Source organism: Doryrhamphus excisus, chromosome 11, assembly GCF_030265055.1.
Source record: "Doryrhamphus excisus isolate RoL2022-K1 chromosome 11, RoL_Dexc_1.0, whole genome shotgun sequence".
NCBI classification, from domain to species: Eukaryota; Metazoa; Chordata; class Actinopteri; order Syngnathiformes; family Syngnathidae; genus Doryrhamphus; species Doryrhamphus excisus.
The window spans coordinates 4,019,782-4,043,143 of NC_080476.1; the positions used below are offsets into that span (position 1 = coordinate 4,019,782).

The 23,362-nt window shown below is 45.2% G+C and overlaps 4 protein-coding genes across 23 annotated transcripts in view; 1 reads left to right on the forward strand and 3 right to left on the reverse strand.

The window, feature by feature from the left end:
• Positions 1-31: 31 nt before the first annotated feature.
• On the reverse strand, positions 32-6,198 carry sparta (spartin a). Of its 7 annotated transcripts, XR_009132003.1 has the most exons (10): positions 5,794-6,198; positions 5,019-5,133; positions 4,161-4,914; positions 2,591-2,785; positions 2,371-2,506; positions 1,787-1,981; positions 1,549-1,707; positions 968-1,058; positions 730-848; positions 368-513 (listed from the first exon to the last, which is right to left on the reverse strand). XR_009132003.1 is itself a non-coding variant. In XM_058086427.1 (9 exons), the coding sequence occupies exons 3-9, from the start codon at positions 4,911-4,913 to the stop codon at positions 249-251; spliced, it is 1,794 nt and encodes a 597-aa protein (XP_057942410.1). In that variant the 5' UTR covers position 4,914; positions 5,019-5,133; positions 5,794-6,198; the 3' UTR covers positions 32-248. The 7 variants fall into 7 exon arrangements, 6 of the variants coding, with proteins under 6 accessions (XP_057942410.1, XP_057942411.1, XP_057942414.1 ...); XM_058086427.1 differs by lacking the exon at positions 730-848 and having other exon boundaries at positions 32-513; XM_058086428.1 differs by lacking the exon at positions 730-848 and having other exon boundaries at positions 32-513; positions 5,014-5,133.
• Positions 6,199-6,313: 115 nt separating this feature from the next.
• ccna1 (cyclin A1) lies at positions 6,314-9,864 on the reverse strand. Its single transcript, XM_058086436.1, has 8 exons — positions 9,694-9,864; positions 9,210-9,356; positions 8,963-9,134; positions 8,358-8,458; positions 7,213-7,439; positions 6,941-7,145; positions 6,761-6,871; positions 6,314-6,451 (listed from the first exon to the last, which is right to left on the reverse strand). The coding sequence occupies exons 2-8, from the start codon at positions 9,354-9,356 to the stop codon at positions 6,314-6,316; spliced, it is 1,101 nt and encodes a 366-aa protein (XP_057942419.1). The 5' UTR covers positions 9,694-9,864.
• A 3,169-nt stretch (positions 9,865-13,033) lies between these two features.
• LOC131137776 (serine-rich and transmembrane domain-containing protein 1) lies at positions 13,034-19,132 on the forward strand. Its single transcript, XM_058086048.1, has 2 exons — positions 13,034-13,147; positions 17,213-19,132. Exon 2 carries the CDS (start codon positions 17,234-17,236, stop codon positions 17,579-17,581), a length of 348 nt encoding a protein of 115 aa, XP_057942031.1. The 5' UTR covers positions 13,034-13,147; positions 17,213-17,233; the 3' UTR covers positions 17,582-19,132.
• Positions 18,530-23,362, reverse strand: part of nbeaa (neurobeachin a) — an 81,269-nt gene continuing 76,436 nt past the window's right edge. For 4 of the 14 annotated variants that reach the window (XM_058086040.1, XM_058086041.1, XM_058086038.1 and 1 more), the window contains 7 exons: positions 23,222-23,293; positions 22,958-23,113; positions 22,720-22,890; positions 22,493-22,594; positions 22,222-22,418; positions 21,959-22,110; positions 18,536-20,439 (listed from right to left, as the gene is read on the reverse strand). In XM_058086040.1, coding sequence (XP_057942023.1) covers positions 20,349-20,439; positions 21,959-22,110; positions 22,222-22,418; positions 22,493-22,594; positions 22,720-22,890; positions 22,958-23,113; positions 23,222-23,293 — 941 coding nt within the window. In that variant the 3' untranslated portion in view covers positions 18,536-20,348. Of the gene's footprint in view, positions 20,440-21,958; positions 22,111-22,221; positions 22,419-22,492; positions 22,613-22,719; positions 22,891-22,957; positions 23,114-23,221; positions 23,294-23,362 lie in introns of all 14 variants that reach the window. The other 10 variants (XM_058086034.1, XM_058086033.1, XM_058086037.1 and 7 more) reach the window with 8 other exon arrangements.

The following is a 23,362-nucleotide window of genomic DNA, read 5'->3' on the forward strand; positions in this document are numbered from 1 at the left end:
CAAAACATACACACATCTTTCTTTTGTCCAAGTAGCTTGACTAGAGAGGACAGCTGGAGATCCCCACTTGAGATTAAACATGTGTACTGCCTCTACTGTGCCTAGTGATTTTTTTAAAATAATTATGTTGTGTAAAAGGGAGGATCATCATGAAAGACAAAATCAGACAATAGTAGTATTCTACCTCAACTTCGATTATTTCCTTCTTCATAAAAGTCAGAAAAAGGTTAAGAGGGTTAGAGGCAAGACTATTTTTTGCCCTCTTCCACCGTCTTCTTCTTCACATCTTTATCGGCTGTGTCCTTGGCTACTTCCTGTTCAGGTGTGGCCGTCTCCTGCCGGCCGTCTGCATTCTTTCCGTCCGACCTTTTGAACATGGCCTTGGCCGCCTCCTTGCCCGTCGTCTTCATGATGGCTTTGATGCCCAAATTGTCGATGTTGTGCGCCGTCACGGCGACGTTGGTCACCGAATGTAGAGCCGTGTCTGTGGCTTGGCCTGCATCATCACCGTACCTTCGCCACCAGCGACGTGGGGCGGCAGTTAAAGGAGGTGACATGCTTATGTCAGTGTTAAAACGTATGTGAAAAAAAATCCTCTTCTTTCAGTTTGTTTTATTCGTAGCAAACGGCAGCAGCTGACACCAGACAGCATTTAGCAGCAGAAACACCAAGACAGACAAACACCTCAAAAGCTCAAATAAATGATTTGTCCAAGCATTAATACGTTACCACAAGTCAGTCAGAGGAAATAGACAAGCAGAAAACTGCAAAGTTGATGAGAAGAAGTCACTCGTTAAGTGTTTGCCTTGTTGGTGGGCTTGTGCAATAGCCGCTCTAAGCCCCTAAATCTGAAAACAGGACATTCAAGAGCAGAGTATGGAAACGCGTCAGTGTGTCCCATGTCCCCAAGAGGAAGTGACCCACAGGCAAGGCAGCGGAGGACAAACATCAACTGTTTGTTACTCACTTGTACGTCACCGTCTGCACTGTCTCCGATGTGACACTTTTGCCGATGAGCTTTGCTCCCGTCTCCAAACTGGTCCACACGGCAGAGAAACCTGCAGGGTTTACACAACAACAAACGTGGCTCTGTCAGGAGTTTCTGTGCCTCCTACTCTCTCCGTATTTGGACACCAGCCTGAACATTATCCTAATATTAATGCTATTGTTTATGCAGAGGGTGGCACGGCGGTCGAGTGGTTAGCGCGCAGACCTCACAGCTAGGAGACCAGGGTTCAATTCGACCCTTGACCATCTCTGTGTGGAGTTTGCATGTTCTCCCCGTGCATGCGTGGGAATGGTTGTTTGTCTATATGTGCCCTGTGGTTGGTTGGTGACCAGTCCAGGGTGTACCCCGCCTCTCGCCCAAAGACAGCTGGGATAGGCTCCAGCACCACCCGCGACCCTCGTGAGCAAAAGCGGTAGAAAATGAATGAATGAATGAATGTTTATGCAGAAACATCTTGGGTAAGGTGCACCAAGTCGTCCCTCTGGCGCCTCCGTTCAAGGTGTGTCAGGTAAAATCAGTGAATTACAAACATTTAGCACCTTGAAGGCTGCTGAGCGCCACAAACTTGGCTCCCTCCAGGTTAGAAGGTTCCCCCTCTTTGCCCTTCATGGACTCTGGAATCAACTTGGCACTGTGTTTCTTCATGTGAGGGGCCATCTTCTCTGCTATGTGTTCCGCCACCGTGCTCACTCCGTTTACTGCAAAGTGGACAACAGTGCATGAGTAAAGGTCATGCTGGAACACATTCAAAATTTTGGAAGGATTCTGACCGCTTACCCAAGAAATTGCTGACGCGGACGGCGCCGTCTGTGGCCTGTTTGGCCACCTGCAAGCTTCTGGAGACGTGCGGGCTGACCTCGGAGGGGGTGTCCTCTGGCGTGAGGCGGTCCCGGATTTTCAGTGCCCCCTTGTTAATGGCCCTAGTGGTGGCCTCTGCCCCTCTGACCAAGCCGTGACCCAAACGAGATGCCCCTGGAAAGAGGACGATGCCAGTGAATGGCACCCTCTAGTGATTGATGGGTCAATCTACATTCACCCTGATCCCTGGCGGTGTAATTGTACAAGCTTCAGCCTTTCATGAGGGAAAGGGTTTGATTCTCGGTCAGGCTCAGGCTTGCATCAGGAAGGCGTAAAAACTATATAATCTATCGTGCTGGTTTGTGCTACTACAATGGTTGATAGCGCTGCTGCGCCCATTTATTTATTGAATCTATTGTCTGTTTTTGGTGTGTCTAAGGTCATGTGGGCGTATTCGTCATTCTTTTTGTACACACGCACACACACACACACACACACACACACACACACACACACACACACACGGTTTAAATGGCTTAAAACAGATTTATTTGGAATCTCACCTGACAAGATTCCCTCGCCCATCTTCTCACTCCAAGTAGGAAGTGGTGCTTTGTCCTTCCCCGGCAACACCACCTGGGGGCCGAGGGGTATCGTTTCACTCAGGCTGATGACCCCTGACCCCACACCGTCTGGACTCTGTTGGAATAACAGGTTAGGTGTCCAAGTTCATCTCCCTGTGAATTGATGTGAATGTTCGTGTTTGGATGTGGAGGCACTCGCCTGCACCCTGAAGTCTGTCAGCTGCTTCATGAGGTCCTCAAACACCTCCCGGTCAGCAGCGGGAAGCTGTGATGACAGCACGATGCCGACGAAGGCGCCTGGCACAGGTGCCAAAGTGTCCGGGAACATGAAGATCTCGGAGGTGGCCAGCAGCACCGGCATATGCGGGCTGAGTGAGTACAACCAGCCGCACACCTGAACAACACAGGAGGACTGTTACACAAAGCAGCGTGGTTCAAAGTTCATTCATTCATTCATTTTCTATCCTGGCGATATGGAACTCAGCAGTGTTTCTCACATTCTTTATCAAATTGTTGACACTGGCAACTTTCTTTGGCCCCATGCTGGGTTATTTAGCACTCAATAAAAAAGTGAGTCAGCAACACGTAGGGTTGTGGAACATTACAATACAGGCCGTATGTTGTACATAAACCCAGGTAAAATTTCAGATGAAAAACAAAAGTGGGGCATACAAAAAAATGACGTTTTTCTGTTTTTTAATTTAGATTTTTCAGCAGTCGGAGCACTACTTTAAACATCTCATTCAGGCATTCAGAAGACATACTCAAAGATGCTGTGAATGATTATACAATGGTCAGTAGATGTCAGTAACTAGAGCCCCCCAACAACAGGCTTTTTATTGTTTGTTTGTTTCCTGATTTCGAAGTCACCACAGCGGATCTTTTTGATCCCCAGCAGGTTTGAATTATCTTACAGGCACAATAATTTATTTATTTAACACATTTATAGTAAAACAAAAGATTATTTTCTTTTATTCTGTTAACAATATTGGGTAATATGAGTGTAAAGGTGACTGTAGGGGTGTTATTTCATGTCTAGAGAGCTCTAATACTGTAACGTTATTCAGGAGGTCGTAAACAGGTGCTTCCTTTTATAAATAAAGAATTCCACTTTACGGAAAGTCACTTATCACGGTCGGGTCTGGAACCAATTAACCACAATAAATGAGGGATTATGTATTATTATTTTATTATGTATTATTTTTGATTTTTTAAATTTATTTATTGTAAAAGCAACACTAGGGAACTCGATTTTGCAGAACAATAGTTTGTTACATACAATATTGTATGACGACTGAGGCAAGTTTTTTTAAACGTTTCAGACAAAAAAGGAATTATACAAAAACCGGGGTTTATGAAAACCAAAGTTTGACTGTACATTGGATGACTCCCAATGTGCCAAACTCAGTAAACTACTAAGCAGTCCCATATACCCGGGTCAGGCGTCCCTGGTGCGCCGGGCACAATCACGACCTCTGTGAGGTCACAGGCCATCCGGCGACAAGACAACAGAAGCGCGGAGTCATCTGTTAACGCCTCCATTGTGCAGCCGTGGAACAAAGCGGGCCTGGCGAGTCACAAGCTCAACTTGGCACGTAGCGCAACACAGCACACACTCGACACAACTTGTTTGTTTTCTTGAGTTCTGACCCAGTACGATGTAACCGATCACAAGAGTCAGAATTAAACACAGCTAAAGATTTGAACAAAAAGACCAGCGACAACAAATAAAGTCAAACTAGTTTGGAGTTATATAGTTGCATACTTACATCCAGAAAGAAAGGCCCCCGTCCATCGGGTGGATCCTGGTGCTGGGGTTCAAACGTGACAATGCGGAGGTATCCGGGGTGAGAGAGAGCGCTCACCTGCCCACTGGGGGCCACAAAGAACATCTGCACCCCCGCGGGGATCAACAGCAGCTCGTTTCTCTTCTCTAGTTCGGTTCCGCTCCACTCCCCTGGCGCTGGAGTGTGTGCTAGGCTGTGGTGGCCGTCTGCGGGTTGAGGGGTGTACGCCGGAGGCTGAGCTTGGGGGTCAGACATGGTGGGTTGTGTTCTCCTCGCCGGGAGCGGCGGGAGTGTGTTTGGGTCGGCGACGGCAGCAGGAGCAGCAGCGGCAGGTCCCTGAGAGGCAGGAGGTATAGACGGGTACAGGTGCTGGAGGGGGCTGTGGGCGGGCAGCAGTGGATAAAGGCTGGGGGTCAGCTCCATGAGCAGTCGCTGCCTCTGGCCAGGAGGGGGAGTGAGCGAGGCATCGAGGTCAGAGATGTGCTTGCCGACGGTCTCCAGTGTGCCCTTCATCCTCTGCTGCAGCTCTCTGGCTCGGTCCCACACAGGCCCCTTCTGACGTGGACCCCCGGTGGGTATCCCCAGCCCCTGTATGAGGTGCTGTTGACCTTTCCGGTAGTACTCCTCAGCCTTGGCCTGGTCGCCACCCTCCTCCAGGGACAGGCCACGGCTTAGACAGTGGAAGGCCAGTTCGTACTGGTCTTTGATCAGCAGCAGCTCTGCAGGCTCCGACATTCTGAACACACATGAGAGAAAAGTTAGCTCTTTAGCACTGGTATTACTTGTGTCTCATTGCACTGCTCTGTGTGCGGTATTACTGCATGTATTCAATTACCTGACCTGATTCAATCTATGAGTGACGCCACTGGCAAAGAGCCGCCTCTATGAGTCGATGCTTTGGAGTGAGAAACGACTCTTGAGTTTTTCCTTTCCACTCTCAGCCCTGCTGGAAGACCTTTGGTTTGATGGGCCAATCACATCATACCATTATGTCAAAGATGAGACAGAATCTTTTCAAAAGCAGGACCGATACAGCACATCCAAACTTTTGCTTATACTGAATTTGTTTACAGTGTTCATTTGTTTTGACATTATTATTTTACTTCAGCAATTACGATACTCAACGAAAACAAAATAGTTTAACTCTCAAACCATTGGGGTTTGCTAAAGGGTGAAGCTTAAAATGACACCATATTGACATAAAAAGCCGTTGAGAGCCCAAAGAGCCTGTTCGTGTTTGGGAAGGAGGCAAAGAGTTTCCCATCACCGTAACATAGCTAGAGAATCATGAATAACAATAGAATTGCTGCTGGTGTGTTTATGTAAATATTATATGTAAAAGGGCCTACCAGGTGCATACCCAGACCACACCCGGTTTAACCTGCACGACTGGAACCATCAGTCTATTTTATTGTTTTAAACAGGCAACACATTAAACAGGAAGTCCGATGTGAGCTCTAAATCCAAACATCCGGTCATAAAGAGGATGTAACAACACTTTTGGTCATTGTAAATGTTTAATCTAAATAAGTTTTGCTTTTTGGCAAACAAACAGAAAAAGGTGTCAACAAAACACCAAACTACAGCGAGGTAAAATAAAGCAAGTTGAACTCACCTCGACTTTCAAAATGACCACCTTCCTCAAAAATACTGAAACAAAACTTCCAGTCGTCAAAAAACGTTCTTATTTCACTCCCCGGCGTTCATTAGCATGTTGTCAACGTGTGTGTCTGGTATGTGAAGACTTAAATGTACCTGCCGCACCTCCAGATGACGCTCGTACTTCACTTCCGGCTTTCACAATAAAAGACACATACTGTATATTACATTTCATTCTGATGACGTTTTGGTTATTAAGACACAGATTATAGATTATTGGTGAAAATAAATGTGAGAGAAATACCAGGATGTGTGTTATTTATGAACTTTACAAACTCGTGTAATTAAAATGTCCCGGAAGGGGTGTGGCATGTTTGATCAGGTTTGTTGTGCTCTCTCAGAGGAAGGTTGGCTCTGTGAGTCACAGGCAAGGCAGCTCAGCCACCGCAGGTATGGACGAGACATGGCAGAACCTAAAAAAGGAAGATGTCAAATCATTTAGGAATAACAAACAAGGTGCTACCGAGTCTTATGTGTTACTTGGATCTCTTGAATTCATCCCTGATGACCTGTTGGGGATGTGTCGGAGCACTCAGATGCAGCTTGTGCAAAGCACTCATGCAGGCTGTGATGTCATCCAACAAGTAGCCGGTCAAGTCAGCAAGGCAACCAGGCTGGAAGAAGAAAAATGATCTGTGAGCATGTACCTTCCCAGGTCCTGTAACGGTGCATGCCGTTGAAATGATTCACTCCACTTGTGTGAGTGTGCATGGTGTGTTGCATAAAGACATGAAATAGTTGACAATAAGGCGATCAAACAGAGGTGCAGTCACGTCACTTGACTTGATGTTGTTTTTCCATCATTCGAGAGCTTTTTTCCCTTTATGATGGACTATCACTAGCTATCTGCATTGAAATGATTCCCACATGCGTGAACGGCATGCATACTGTATGCAACTTTTTCACCCCAGCAACCCACCCACCCAGAGCCTTCTGTTGACGGTGTAATTGGCGAGGCAGAGTGCGGCGGCCGCCATCACGGATGCGGTGTAGTCGAGAAGATCCATCTCTAGCAGACTCAGCTCCAGGAGATACTACAGGAGGAAGAGTGCCTTCAATCTCCATCATGGTGGAGGCCAATAAGGGGTTAAGGGTTGTCTTACCAGGCTGAGGTTCTCCGTGATGGCACACACCGCATGGACGAACATGAAGAGGCGGAGGAAGTTGTTGGCGGTGGGCGTGGTCAACCTGAAGTGCAGCACCCTGAGCAGCTGACCTTCCATGTGGATGAGCTGCTGTTGTGTGTACGTGTCGGCTGTGACGTGTACAAACTCCCCCAGGTCACGCAAGTGGACCTCCTCGTATTTCCTGCAGGGTCAAAGTTCAGGCCCTGCTTCACTCATCCTATGTCAAAGGTCAGAAATGCGGGACTCACATGGCGACGAACAGCGCCGCCGTACCGAGCAGCTGCAGCCTACTGCGTCTCAAGTAGGCCGTGCGTGACAGGAAGCGGTCCACGTAGTTGACGGCCAAGTGCAGCGTCTCGGAGTCGAACTTGTACATGTGGGACACCTCCGCCATCCAGTCCACCAGGATGACACGCATGTTAGCGTTGAGCTCCGGGTGCTGAACCATGTACTGTGATGTTGGCTGGAACGCCGTCTGGCAGACAAAGATGGAGGTTCTTCACACATTCTGAGCATACACTCATGCAGTGCTTCTCAGCTTTATGTTGTTAAAGGTGACAAACTGTATGATTACTTTTCCCCAATGCTTGTTTGTCCATTTTGCTGTTTTTGTTTTCAATTTCAAATACATTTCAACTGTCTGTAATTTTTTTTTTTACTTTTGACGTTGTTCTTGTAACTTTTTTCCAAGCTGATTTTCCCAAAATTGCTATTTTATTTGTTTTGTTACCAATATTGCAAAAACTATTGTGAAAATATATTTTTTCCCTCATAGTATGACAACATTATTGTTTTTTGTATATGAATATTATGACTTTATTCTAATATTTCTACTTTATTCACATGAAATTACTATTCATTTTCCATTGTTCTTGTTGTTTAATTGAGGGTGCCTCCTCTATTTGGGTAGACTCTATTACAGTTCGGGCTGCATAGCAGACAAGTGGTTAGTGCGTAGGCCACACAGCTAGGAGACCAGAGTTCGATTCCACCCTCGGGCATCTCTGTGTGGAGTTTGCATGTTCTCCCCGTGCATGCGTGGGTTTTCCCCGGGTACTCTGGTTTCCTCCCACATTCCAAAAACATGCTAGGTTAATTAGCGACTCCAAATTGTCCATAGGTATGAATGTGAGTGTGAATGGTTGTTTGTCTATATGTGCCCTGTCATTGGCTGGTGACCAGTGCAGGGTGTACCCCACCTCTCGCCCGAAGACTGCTGGGATAGGCTCCAGCACCCCCTGCAACCCTCGTGAGGATAGACAATGAATGAAGGAATATTACAGTTCTATCCAAAAGCTTGTTAGGTTTACGTAGAACGTCACCAATGTTTGCCCTCAAAATAGCAAGAAATTGGTCATTTGAAAACATGAGCTTTAATTGTGAGGGTTCACACCTCCTTGCCCCTCATGTGGCGGTGGATGTCGTCGACGTACTGTGACCCCTCCACGACCCTCAGGGCGTGGTTGGACGTAAAATCATCAACATGCCTCGACCCTGTGAGTGGAAACAGCAGCAGTTGTCAAATGTCAACACAAACAACCCCCCCCCCATGTTAGCACTGAAGCCCTAACATTATGATTTATGTGGCCTTTGTTGGATCCAGCATTTTAACCAGACACTATGTCTTTAAGCGATCATAATAGACGTCACTGCTTGCCAGTAACCAGCAGAGGGCACCGTTCATTCAGGCCCAAACAGTTTGATGCCTCGATGGGCAGCTGCAGTATGGCTTTGCATCGTGAAGTCCACTATGGAAACACATGTTTTCTACACTTCCATTTCTTAAACTATTATTTCATGATGAATTGGAAAATGTACTGAAGCCCTTTCAATATGTTGCCTTGGCTTGGGCCGCATTGTCTTTTAGGTCATCATTTCCATTTCTTGTAATGTTTCATAGCAAATGCTAAGTGGACGTAATACATGAAGGGTGTGTATAATGAACTCAATGAACTCCACGCACTTTCTGTACCTCTTTTATCCAGAAACGGAACGTACCTGAAGGTCGCTCCAGCAGAAGCCTCGCATCTTCCTTTCTCAGGTGTGAAACCTCAGCACCGAGGGAAAGTTCGTCATCAGCATCAACGTCCTCCTGGTCATGGCCGCCTTGGCTGCCTGTGATTGACAGGGAGCTATCAGTATGTCGGCTGGCTCTGGAACTACAGCTTCCCTGGAAAGAGGGGGACACACGGGGATTCAAGGTTCATCAGGATTCAAGCTCTGTCGCCACCTGTCTCTCGCCTACCTGAGTCCGTGACGGACAGCGCTGCTCGTTCACTGAAAGCTGGCCCAGCGCTGTGCGCTGCCTTGTCGACCTCTGAGGCGGCGTGTCATCTGCCTCTCTGGATTTTCTGGTGTGGCTGGCAGTGCGCAGGGTGCTGCTGACGTCCATCTTTAAAGGTTTGAAACATGAAGCTGTGGTCACATTCACACAATGGATACTTCATTAGGTGCACAATGACATCCAATACAAATATGTTTACTTCTCATTGATGGGAAGTGAACAAACTTTTTAATGACAGAATAATAGTGTCACAAGACACCCAACGCACGAGACGAGACGATATTTTTTATTTAGCCGAGTCAAAAAAAAACCCAAAACGTGCTGGCTTCTGGCTCCGCTAGCTTTTCTCCAAACGAGAAATCTCGTCAAGGTTTAATCTCGCGAGACCCCTACAAAATAATGACGGAAAACTTGAATTCCTGTCAACATGGTAAACACAACTTACCTCAAAAACAAATACTATAGTGAAGGTTGCATCTTCGTACCTGTGCTTCGATCGTTCAGGTGAAGCCTACCTAATGAAGTGTCCGTACAGTACACTTGTAAATAACTTGTAAATAACTGTATTATTGTTGTTTTTCACCCCCATCGGAGGCTACACTAGTTTCTCATATCAACTCACCGTGGTCCTAGACTTCCGGTGGTCCGGTGTCGTTTTTTTGTTTTTGTTATTTTAACGGCGGGACGTTACGGCGACCGCTAACAGTGGACAAACATTACCTCTGCTTTAAACACCCCCCCCCCCCCCATCAGGAGAGGTCAAATTAAAACAAAACAAAAATAAATAGACATTATATCGGCGAGCGCGGTGGGCGGGGCTGGCACGTGACACAACGACGCCGTTAACCAATACATTAACATTATTTTCCATAACATTATTTTAAAAACTCGAATACCCCCGCGACCCTTGTGAGGAAAAAGCGGTAGAAAATGAATGAATGAATAATAACAACCTGTTGCAACAAACTTTAAAAATTATAGACTATGTCACGAAGACGCAACGATTTAAGGACAATAAGTGTTTGCTGTTGCCACACCTGCAACACCCAAACTGTCCGCTAGAGGGCAGACTCGCCCTGTTAGTGACATGACAACAAAGTGCTCAAATAAAAACTGCTGGAATATTATTTAATAACATGAGAGGGTCAAAATGACAATTTAAACATTTAACACAACACAGTAGTAGTCATTGCGGGTCAGCTTGACACACACACACACTTTTTATGAACTAATACCAACTTTTTAACATTTCCACATGAAATCTAAACAAGAAGAAGCTAATTAGTCTCCTGTGGTTAGCTTTAGCATCAGCTAACATCTGCGTGAGTTGCCCAAGAACATGAATTATAAATGTCTTCAAGCGTCCTTTTTTCTTTTTTTCCCCCCTTCCTCGCCTAATATATTAGCATTTTAAAGGCCCCCAAAAATCTTTTGCAGAAGCTGTAAATTATTCATATATTCAGACATTCAAACCAATGGGACTGTGAGGACACTTTTTTCCGTCTCGCCTGAATTGAGAGAGAGAGACTAAATTGGAGACTGTTAGAAACAATGTGTTTATTTTTTTATTTGATTGCATGTACGCTAAGATGTCTCACTCTGACGCGTCTTCTGTTGCTCGGATGCTGTCATGAGGGAACGTTTTTATTTTAAGATGGCGCTGGCGTCTGTTTGCCATCTGTCTCATTGTTATTCTGGACAAGTATGCATTTGTCAGCCGCTTGTCCTTTCTCAGTGTGTGTGTGTGTGTGTGTGTGTGTGTGTGGACAATCTCACATCTCCACTGACCGGACACCAATATTAATTAAAACCTGGTAACAAGTGGACATGGCGAATGGTCCTGATGCATCTTTGAAGGAAAAACCTCCTGCCTCTGACCCGCCCCTGAACAGATAAGCCTGCCCCATTTATACATTTTGTAACATGTATTTTTTAAAGAGCAGGCTTCACTACACATCTTAAAATGCAGCCCGGCGCTCTACCAACTATCCATCAGTCAGCTACAGACATGGGAGCTATACGTTTGATAGTTTCATGTTTCTTCTGCGAATACGCTAACCTAGCATGATGATGCTGTTAAATGGCGTACCCCACTGTAGGAACTTAGGGTGTATACAATGATGTAAAGCAGGCTTTGCTACATGTCTTAGTGTAGCCCTGCCAAGTGTAAACTGTAAGTTCCATCGTTTTGTTTTTCGGCAGCGAATACGCTAGCCTAGACTGATTGCTGTTACAATGTGAGTGTAACGTTAGCATCAGCTATTGCTAATGTTGCTAAGACTGTGTGGAGTTTGCATGTTGGGTTTTCTCTGGGTACTCAGGTTTCCTCCCACATTGCAAAAACACGCTAGGTTGATTGTCCATAGATGTGGGCGTGAATGGTTGTTTGTCTATTGCATCCCGCCTCTCGCCCAAAGACAGCACACCCACAACCCCAGTGAGTATAAGCGGCATAGAAAAGGGATGGATGGATGGATGGATGGATGTATACAGACATATTTCATTGCGGGCTATTTTGGGAGCAGGACACTGTATGGTCAAAAGTGGTTCAAGTACACAACAGTGGAGACAAACACAGCTCATTAGCATTAAAGGGGAACTGCACTTTTTGGGGAATTCTGCCCATCATTCACAATGTTTATGTGAAACATGAAGACATATTTCTTTCCCTTTTCTGTGCATTCTAGCGTGAGAAAACAGGTTAATATGAGCTAGCTAACAAATTACTTCATAGGAAATACCTATTTTGATGCTAAAGCCACCACAAAAATTTACAATTTACACAACTGACTTCTATATCAGCCCTGAGAGGAATTAAACATGTCTGACTTTTAAGGGGGCGGCACGGCGGTCTGGTGGTTAGTGCGCAGACCTCACAGCTAGGAGACCAGGGTTCAATTCCCACCCTCGGCCATCTCTGTGTGGAGTTTGCATGTTCTCCCCGTGCATGCGTGGGTTTTCTCCGGGTACTCCGGTTTCCTCCCACATTCCAAAAACATGCTAGGTTAATTGGCCACTCCAAATTGTCCATAGGTATGAATGTGAGTGTGAATGGTTGTTTGTCTATATGTGCCCTGTGATTGGCTGGCGACCAGTCCGGGGTGTACCCCGCCTCTCGTCCGAAGACAGCTGGGATGGGCTCCGGCACCCCCCGCGACCCTCGTGAGGAAAAGCGGTAGAAAATGAATGAATGAATGAATGACTTTTAAGGCAAACATTGAGGACGCATGCAAGAGGGACAGGGAATCAGTGGCCACTTCTTAGCTTCAACTGGGGACTGGGACTACAAGGAAACACAGGCCAAAAACTCTTATCAACGTCTTTCAGTCTCATGAGCACAAACACGTGCATACACACTAATCAGTCAGGATTACTGCTGTGTGTGTGTGTGTGTGTGTGTGTGTTTGGTGGGACCGGAAGCCTGTGACGGGAACATGTGATCATGAGCATGGAGGTCAAGGTCAATTAACTGCACTGTAATTAAAATCATAATAATAATGTGACCACTTCCTGTTGTCCTTTTATGGACCCCCCTCCCCCTTACAGCTCACACTGCCTGACATCCTGATGGAAATGTTTATGACACACTTGGCACCGAACCTGTGTGTGTGTGTGTGTGTATGTGTGTATTGAGGCACAATGACAGGTGATGGGAATGTTATTGTAATGATGATAAAGATATGGAAGCGGCCCACACATGCACACACACTCCTCCTTCACTGCTCATCCAACTCATCATTTATCAACTACACTCTGTGTGTGTGTGTGATGTGGGGGGGTGAGAGAGTGAGGAAGAAGAGAGAGAGGAAGGGAGTATGAGTGCGTCTGGGTAGAGGGTGAGAGGACACAACGAGATGGATGCTGAGCGACGTACGTGAGGCTGCCTGAAGACACACGAGGTTTGTTCAACTACTTTACTGTCCTGTCATCGTTTATATCGATCTTTGTTGTTGTGGTGCTGAAATTTGGACTGGGAAGAGGGTGTGGAATAGTGTTGATATAGTAGCAAATAGCCAGCGTTAAACGTGTTAAGCGTGTTTATCAATAGTCAACTTTATTGAAGCGATACTGCAGACGTTCGTTGTCGGTCATTTGGGTCAGTCCCTAGCGTACGCATGACATTATCTGGTATTTAGTAAGCGGCTATTGGGACGATGTGTCTCACACACGAACACACACAAGCACTAAATGTCATGACATTTTGTCACACATCAATCGTCTCCATTATTCATCAAGCTAGGATCCTCTCAGGAGAACGCTGACTAAATGTTTGCTCACGCTGGAAAACAAATCCTATAATAGCACACACGCATGGAACTATATGATGTACATAAACACCACTTACATGGGCTTTAATGATGGATAAAGGGGAACGATCGTTTATAAGGGCTGAGATATGAGTGGAGTCGGGCGGCACGGTGATCGAGTGGTTAGTGCGCAGACCTCACAGCTAGGAGGACCAGGGTTCGATTCCACCGTCGGCCATCTCTGTGTGGAGTTTGCATGTTCTCCCCAGTTTTCTCCGGGTACTCCGGTTTCCTCCCACATTCCAAAAACATGCTAGGTTAATTGGGAACTCCAAATTGTCGTGAGTGTGAGTGTGAATGGTTGTTTGTCTATATGTGCCCTGTGATTGGTTGGCGACCGGTCAAGGGTGTACCCCGCCTCTCGCCCGAAGACAGCTGGGATAGGCTCCAACACCCCCGCGACCCTCGTGAGGAAAAAGCGGTAGAAAATGAATGAATGAATGAATGAATGAGTGGAGTCACCTGAATGGATGAAATGCTGAGAGGACTGTACTCTACAGCCACACATGGATGAGGGATGATGAGGCTGAGATGCGTTAAGTCACAAACACGGGGACGGCATGCTGAGTGACTGCAGTGACTATAGTCTCTGAAAAAGGGGGACATGGTGAGAACACGTTAGGAATGTGCTGAGAGTCCTGTTCTTTCTTTGTATAAATATTAGTCAATGACAACACAACTGAACAAAATGCAGTTTTAAATTACATTTTTATTATTAAGGGCAAAAAAAAAAAATCCAAAGCGACACGGCCATGTGTGAAAAAGTGATTGCCCCTAAAGCTAGTAACAGGTTGGGCCATCCTTAGCAGCAACAACTGCAATCAAGCGTTTGCGATAACTTGCAATGAGTCTCTTCCAGCGCTGTGGAGGAATTTTGTCCCACTCATCTTTGCAGAATTGTTGTCATTCAGCCACATTGAAGCACCTTTTTAAGGTCATGCCACAGCATCTCAATAGGATTCAGGTCAGGACTTTGACTAGGCCACTCCAAAGTCTTCATTTGGTTTTTCTTCAGCCATTCAGAGGTGGACTTGCTGGTGTGTTTTGGATCATTGTCCTGCTGCACAACCCAAGTTGGTTTCAGCTTCAGGTCACCAAGGAAGGACAGAATTCATGGTTCTATTTATCACAGCAAGTCTTCCAGGTCCTGAAGCCCCAGACCATCACACTACCACCACCATATTTTACTCTTTACTTTTACGCCAGATGTAATGGGACACACATCTTCCAAAAAGTCATATTTTTGTCTCATCAGACCACAGAGTATTTTCCCAAAGATCTTTTCTGGCAAAATTGAGACGAGCCTTAATGTTTTTAATCTTGGAACGCTAACATTTAGGCCGTTTTTGTCCAGTGTCTTCCTTATGGTGGAGTCATGACCATTGACCTTAACTAAGACAAGTGAGGCCTGCAGTTCATTGGATGTTGTGGAGTTGTGGGGTCTTTTGTGTACTGCATCACCGCTGCACTCTTGTGGTCATTTTGGTTGGTTGACCACTCCTGGGAAGGTTCGCCACTATTCTATGTTTTCGCCAGTTGTGTATTATGGCTCTCACTGTGATTTGCTGGAGTCCCAAAGCTTTAGAAAAGGCTTTATAACCTCGTCCAGACTGATAAATCTGGAGTGCTTTTTCACACAGTTGTTGAAGACGAAATCATGAAGGGGACAAAGACTTTGAGTCCCATCAAAATCACCCATGGAAGACATGCTGACAGATGTTGAGTCACTCAAATGAGTGAAATGCTTCGAGATGATTACGAATCTACGTGCACAGCATAATAAAAAATGAGACAGTAAGACATTTGGAGGGACGAGTGGAGTCCCTTAAGTGGGTGAAATGCTGAGAGATGGCTGAGGATGGACATCATAAGAGTTACATCCAAAGTGTCCTGTTAAAAGCACGTATAAGTCACATGTGAACAGCATGCTGAGAGATGACTGTAGTTTCTCCAGTGTGAGCAATGCTGGGAGATAATCCTACGTGCAACACATGAGAGGAGATTTGTGCATGGTATGATTCCGTTCCGCGTGTATATGTTGAGATACAAAGGAGATTGTGACCAAGAAGCGGTTGTGGTCATGAAACAAACAAAGACATAAACAATGTGCATGTCCGTGTGTATGTGAGGGCCTGCAGCTCCGCTTATAAAAGCAGTGACCTGCACCTCGTTGCTAGGTGACAAAAAGCCTCATTAAGCACAATTATTAAACACTTCAGCTCACAATAAAGCAGCCGGATCACAGGGAATCAAACAACCGGCGACTGGAGGGGAGGAGCCAAATAGACATACTGTGGTCATGTGACAGCAGCTGGTGAGGCTGAGGTGTTGATGGACAACAACGCAACAGTAAACTATTCATTTGCTTTCTTTCTGGACAAGACGACCTGAAAGAAAACAAACAATTCCAACACCAATACCTGTAAATGGATGACAGGTGACGGACTATGTACACTACTTAGCCAAACCCATTTTGACCTTGGTGAAAATCACGAGGCTTCTTTTCCTACAGGAGAGTGAAATATACAGTATAGTGCAGGGGTGGGCAAACTTTTTGACTCGCGGGCCGCATTAATTTAACAAAATTGACGGGGGGGATTATGTAGTATTTTACACGTAATAGTCCATTTTTACACCTATATTTTTACACATATTTTACATGTAAAAGTGTCATGCAATCTTCTATATGTGCACTTTGAAATCATTTATTTGATGTAAAGTGTGTTTCTCAATGTATTATTATTATTATTATTGTTATTTTTATTAGAATTATTATTATTATTAGTTATAGTAATGTTATTATATTATTATTATTATTTTGTTATAATAATTATATTACTACCATTATTATATTAATATTATTAACAACAATATTAATATAATAGTAGTATTATTATCATTATTTGTATTACTATTATTGTGCTTGTGCTCCTTTTTCCAGGAGTATTTTGTAATATTACTACCATTATTATATTAATATTATTAACAACAATATTAATATAATAGTAGTATTATTATCATTATTGACAACATTATTATTATTATTATTATTATTATTATGTGCTTGTGTCCCTTTTTACAGGAGCATTTTGTAACAGACCACATCAAATAACGAAATTGATAAAGCAGCTACCTCAACCATCAAAAAATTGGCCCAAGCCACGATGCCAGGTTGTATGTTGAGTTCAAATGAAATATTTGGAAAAAACAGGCGGGCCATATTGAAACACTTGGCGGGCCAGATGTGGCCCCGGGCCGTAGTTTGCCCACCCCTGGTATAGTGTATACGTGTTATTTCTACTCACTTAACCTCCGAGCCCAGCTTCCTCAGCCACCTTGGGTGCAGCATCCTTCAAGATCGATAGGCTTCTTGTTCTAGCACGGAGAATAAAGTGAAGGTCAGAGGACGACCGAAGAAGGAAGTCCATCAAAGAAATGGATAACCTGGAAGGACAGGATGCTGCTGATCTATTTGACAGGCGCCCCCCCTGCTGGTCGTGTTCTTAATAGCAACATGTTGCTCAAGTCATAGAAATTATGTGGAAAAAATGTTTTAAATTCCAAAATTGACTGACGTGGTACTGATCCCAATTCTAGGACTGGTCTCTCCTCAGTGAGATGTCTTCTTACAATATTTATGTCCTCTCTCCCCTGCAGACTCCAACTGGGCTATCAGGGATGGACGCGGTCGCCACAGGCAACAACGAAACCGCAACCTCCCCGGCGGAAAACGGAACCTTCCTCCACCTCTCCCCGACGTCCCATTCCACGTGGGCCGCCGCCTCGTCGGCGGGCCGGGGCGGGAGCGTGTACGTTTACGTTTGGCTCTTCCTCGGCCTCCTGCTGCTGCTGCTCAGCCTGCTGGTCATCGCCCTCCACCGGCTGAAGAACATCATCTCCTCCTCGTCCTCATGCTCCTCTTCCTCACTGCCAGAGTGTGGCAGTGAAGGTCGCAGCTCCTTCACCAACATGGAGGTCTGCAGTATCTCCTCGCGGGGACAGAGCGTCTCCTCCCTGTGTACCTGAGGCTCTCGCTCACACACACTCACACACAGCAAAAAGTCATGTGTCGCACTCATGAGGACATCCTGTGGGGGACGATTCCTATCATCTGTCATCTTCTTCTTGTCAAGAAAATGTTTATTGTCATGTCTGTAGATTTCACTCCAAATATCTCAACGTAATTAAAGCATATCTGGACTAAAGAAGTGGAGAAAATAGGAGTGTCTGCGTCAGGAACAGCATCCACTTGTATGGGAAGACGTTCCACAAGACTTCTGTGAGGTTCTGTGAGGTTGGAGCTCAGAGATGTGTCCCATTGTTTTTAGGTTTCCTTTCCAAATATGGTCGTCTTTGTTTCCGTGACGTAACATCTAACATCCGTCATGCTGGGAGAGCTGTCAGCGTTCTTGACGTCACCTCCTTTTGTTCTCAGAATAATCCGCTCACTTCTGGAGAACAATCACATGATTGGCACACAGACTCATAGTCGGTATTTATCCTAAAATACCATCTTGTTCACATACGGCTGGAACATTTGGACCTTTTTCCATACAAAGAAAGAGTGAAATGTATTTCACTCTTAAAGCAGTCCAATGTACAGTAGGTCAATGTATGCAAAATTAGTCAATTCATACTATATGCCAAGGGACAACAAAATACGTATTCAATTCCGAGCAAGCAGCATACCATGCGTTGTTGTGACTGTTCCTTCCTACCAGCAAACAGCCTAACATCTTCTTACACTTTCATTTATTTTCTACCACTTATCGTCCACAAGGGTTGCAGGGGGTGCTGGAGCCTATCCCAGATGTCTTCGGATGAGATCACAGATCACAATCACAGGGCACATATAGACAAACAACCATTCACACTCACATTCATACCTATGGACAATTTGGAGTGGCCAATTAACCTAGCATGTTTTTGGAATGTGGGAGGAAACCGGAGTACCCGGAGAAAACCCACACATGCACGGGGAGAACGTGCAAACTCCACACCGAGATGCCCGAGGGTGGAATCGAATTCGGGTGTCCCTGCTGTGAGGCCTGTACGCTAACCACTCCCCCGCCGTGCAGCCATCTTCTTACACTTCCCTTGTCTAAGTTGGCACACTTAGGGTCAAAATCGATCCATACACTGGCAAAAAGCCTACAGCATATCATGCAGTGTTGTGACTAATATGGCCCATCACCTTTTTTGGCACTTTGGAGCCATAAGCATAACATGCACTGTTGTGGCTTTTCCTTCCTACTACAGCAAACAGCCCATCGTCCTTTTACTTTTTTGCTCGTTTTGTTGGCACATTTTGGGGTCAAAATCTATCCCGACAACGAATCCAAATGTTTTCATCTCCAGCAACACGCATACCATGCACTGTTGTGACTAATCTCCCACACCACCCGTAGTACACTTGATGTAATTTGATGTATTGTATTTATAGAACATCAATAAAAAAACAACACAGGTCCAGGTTTGTTAGTATTAAGCGCCCCCTACTGGCCAAGTAAAGGTGACGCCAACAAAAGCCAAGTCTTGAAATTCTTTGCATAATTTATTTTTCTTATCATGATTTTTTTTCCCAACTCACACATCATATTTTACATCTTTGCAATAAAACATGAATACAATAGTTTTTTTAAGGGTTTCATAGATCCAAAAATATTTCACCTTTTTTTTCTTCTTCCGTCTTCTTGTCGTCATAGGTTTTGGATGCGTACGTTGAACCGACCGGTGGCGAGGCGAGAGTTATGTGCATGTGTGCGTCCACGGCCGCAGCTACACACTCACAGTCATATTGCTGTAAAACGTCTTCATCACACGTGAGCGTTAAATACAAACATCAATGCACAAATTGTTTATCCTGGCCGACGGGAAAGGACCCAAATGTCGGCCGGGGCGGACAGAACCCAGCCAATAATAATAATAATAATAATTCATAATAATAATAAATAATAACGTGATTGGTGCAAAGTGCAATTACAAAACAAACATTTATTTTTTTCTTCTTCTTAAATAATCAACAAATGTGAGCGAATGTGAAGGTTGTCAGTCAGCTGATTAAGTCTCCAAACGGGCTGGAACCGAGACTTTATGTACATATTTGACAGAACAATCACCAAATGTACAAAGAATAAAAGAATAAATCAAACGTGGTCTTCAACCCAGGCGCTAAGGTCTCGCTAACATCTCCGGCAAAAAAGATCACCATCCTGGACTTTACCTCACTGCCATCATCGTCATCATCATTAATATTACACACTATGTTACAGACAGCAAGTCAATAAATTAAAGAACAGAAAAGAGGCAGAGCCTTATGTACATGAAAACATAATCTAAGTCTGCAGAGGGTAAAAGAATAAAAATCCTACTTAAAATCAACATAAAGGACGCCACCCGCAGATCTTTACAAAGTGAGGATGAAGAGCGTCTGCCTCGTAGAAAACAAATCAAGTCTGTGAAGCCTTAAAGCACAACCGGAACCAGAACCCGGCCTGTGAGTGACAGCGACCCCCGCAGGGCTTGTTGCTCCTCGCCGCCATTCTGCACGTTGTTGTTAGTGGTGGTGGTGGTGTGTGTCTTTGGGCTCAGTGTGTGTGCGTGTATGTGTGTGCGTGTGTGAATACACACCTGTGTGCATGTGTGCTCACAGGAAGTAGTCTCATCAGAATCACCAGGCCAGGAAATAGAACCTGAGGTCCGTCACCCTCCCCCACCTCTTCCCCTCCTGTGTACCTGGAGCTTCCCACGTGGCAGATACGGCACCCCCCCACCCACACCTGCTTGGTGGTCCTCAGTAGCGGTTCTGGTGTTCGTAGTGCCAGCGGTTAAAGTCGATGTTGAACGCAACGATGCTGCCTGACGCCATGCCTGTGATCAGGGTCCTGTGGGATAAACGGCACAGAAAAAAAGAACATTTTCAACATTTTCATTACCTGAGCAACAGCATCCACAACGTGGTCCCAAATCAAATGATCACACATTTTAATCAGATTAATCATTTTTTTAATTAATTCATCAAGAATAATTAGCATCTACAATTTAAATATGCCAGTTGTTGCTATTTATTTATTGAAAGAAAGCTAAATGACAGGATTTTAGTATATATGTTTGGTGATGTATTCACAGCTCCAAATGAAGTGAAAATCCAAGTTAAAAGATCGCAAACGTGTAACAATTTATTTGCAAAGCACAAGTCTCTTTAGTACTGTAATTTGAATCACACTTTTATTATACTGTTATTATGAGCAATGTGGGGTTGCATTCAGAGACATCACGTAACTGAAAGGTAAATTGACATGTTTTCAGTGTATTTTCTTCATACTTAAACGCAGCAAATTGTTCATCCACATTAAGACTTACAAAGTGAGTGGATGATATCACGTTCATGTTTACCTTTGTCTTTCTCTTTATTTAGACTACACATTCACACATACTAAAGCTGCTGTGGAGTGTCCCTGAATGCACCTGGCATTCTTGCAAAGAGAATGATGAAGTGTCGCTCAGAGGAAAAACAGACGAGGGAGGTGTTTGTGACTTTGAGTGACTGTGAGATTTTCACTGCTGTTAAGAATACGGTTATAAAAGAGCATCTGACTGTGTGTGTGTGTGTGTATCTGAGGGGATTCTACACTGTGCCTCCTCCTGCCGTCATATGTATTAGGGGCGTTCTAGCCCGGGTGCGCATGTGCTCAATACATGAAAACATTTCACATAATGAATTAAATTAATTAGTTACGGCTGTTGATGTGTTATTATTGACAAACAATAGTTGCTATTGCTTAATAAATGCACTTAATTATTATCAATAATGAATTTAATTAATAGTTAGAATTAATTTAGTGGCAATGAGATGAGTCAAAAATGAGGTATAGTTATAGTATAGTATAGTATATTACTGCTGGTTTTTGCTGTGATGAATAATGATAGTTATGTAATGTATTACATTTTATTTATACTATTAATTATTTAAATTAATATTCTGCTCAACCACAAAATCAATAAAAATAAAGAATTTTTTGGAGAAATTGTGTATGATTTCCTTTAAGTCCTGGTTCAGGCAACATTTAAGCACAGGCACCTATATGGCACCATAGTTGAATAATATCTAAATGATACCCAACCTCAATAACAAATTCCTGGTAACTGTTTCCGTAGCAACAGCATCCTCAATAATGGCTTCCCTGGTAAGCAACACATTCCCTGATAAGTGACCCCACTGAACAGATTCATCAACATCTGTTTCATCAGCACCAGTTACCATAGCAACCGCATCACCTTACCAAAAGTTTCCTTGGAAACAACATCATCAGTAATAATGTCCTCCTCTATTCTCCTATTCCCACATTGAGCTGAATTAAAAGGGTTTCCGTGACAACAGCCCCAAGGTAGTGATGGTGTTACCTCTGGTCGTGGGAGAGGTCCATGGCGCGGATGCCGGCGTCACATCCCGGGTAGATGTAAAGCTGCTTGAAGTCACACGCCTGCCACACCTCCACCACGCCGTTGTCGCCACCCGTCACCAGGTTCTGCCCGTCGCTGCTCAGCAGGATGGCCTGGTGGGGCAACAAGACAAGACCGTGCACCGTGTCAAAGAAGATGATCGCGTGGCGAGAGCTGGCTGGCGAGAGCTGGCTGGCGAGAGCCGGCTCCCGAGAGCCTCTTACCCGCGTGGAGTCGTTGACCTCCATCTGGGCCAGCAGTTTTCCGTTGATGCTGAAGTTGCAAAAGCGTCCTCGCTCGTAGTAGATGATGCAGTGACCCTCGCTGGACACGGAGATCAGTCGAGGCTGCTGGCACAGCTCAGGACCCTCCAAGGCCCTCAGGAGGTCTCCTGTGATTGTGTGGACCAGGCAGGGACCCTCTGAGGAGCAAAGACACGTCCACTTTCACACACCATCACAGAGGACAGGGAGTACTGTACTCCACTCCACTCACCTTTGGCCCCACTGATGACCAATCCCAGCTCAGCACAGACGGACACACACACCACCTCATGGTCGTGTCCCGTCAGCACGGCCCGGGGGGCGGGATAGTCACCTACAGGAGACCAAACGTCTTGTAGACATAACACATTTCACAACACTTCATTCAGATCCAACTGCAAGGACCAAGGCAGGAAGTAAACAGGAAAAGGCGTGGGAGCATTGTGAACCGACACTCACTGTTGTTGGGGTTGTCCCCAATGATGTGGTGGCGTCCACTCCAGTACCACAGAAGAAGAGTGGCATCTCTGGAGCCCGACACAATGTAGCAGTCTCCTCCAATGTATGACTCGGACCTGGCCAGACAGGTCACCACATCCCAGTGGCCGAACACGATCTGGGTCAGCTTCCCTGTTCAGAATCAAGATGGTTCAGCGATGGTGAACATGTGAAGGTCCTGTCCGTGACGTGCGCCTACCGGTCTCAGTCGAATAGACGCGGAAGCTCTTGTCCCAGAAGCCGCACACCAAGATGTAGCGGTTGTCGGCGGTGACGACGAAACAGTGCGTATTGATCTGGATGCTCTGGTCCACCAGGTCTGTGATCTGACGCTTGTTGGTGCCCGAGTTGTTCGCTGGACGGGACCATGCAGAAATGTTAGTCATGATTCCTGTAATACCCGCCCACTAAAGACGCACTTCCTTCCGATTGGCTGACTACCAGAGGCCTTTGATCTACTAACCTATGAGAGGGTCCATCTCAATGGGCAGGTGGTGGGCCTGCTCCAGGGAATATCCTGGAGCACCACGGAGGCCTGCAAGCGTTCCAACACAACAGTTCACTCAAACTGTGCATTTTAAAGTGGTATACACACACACACAAA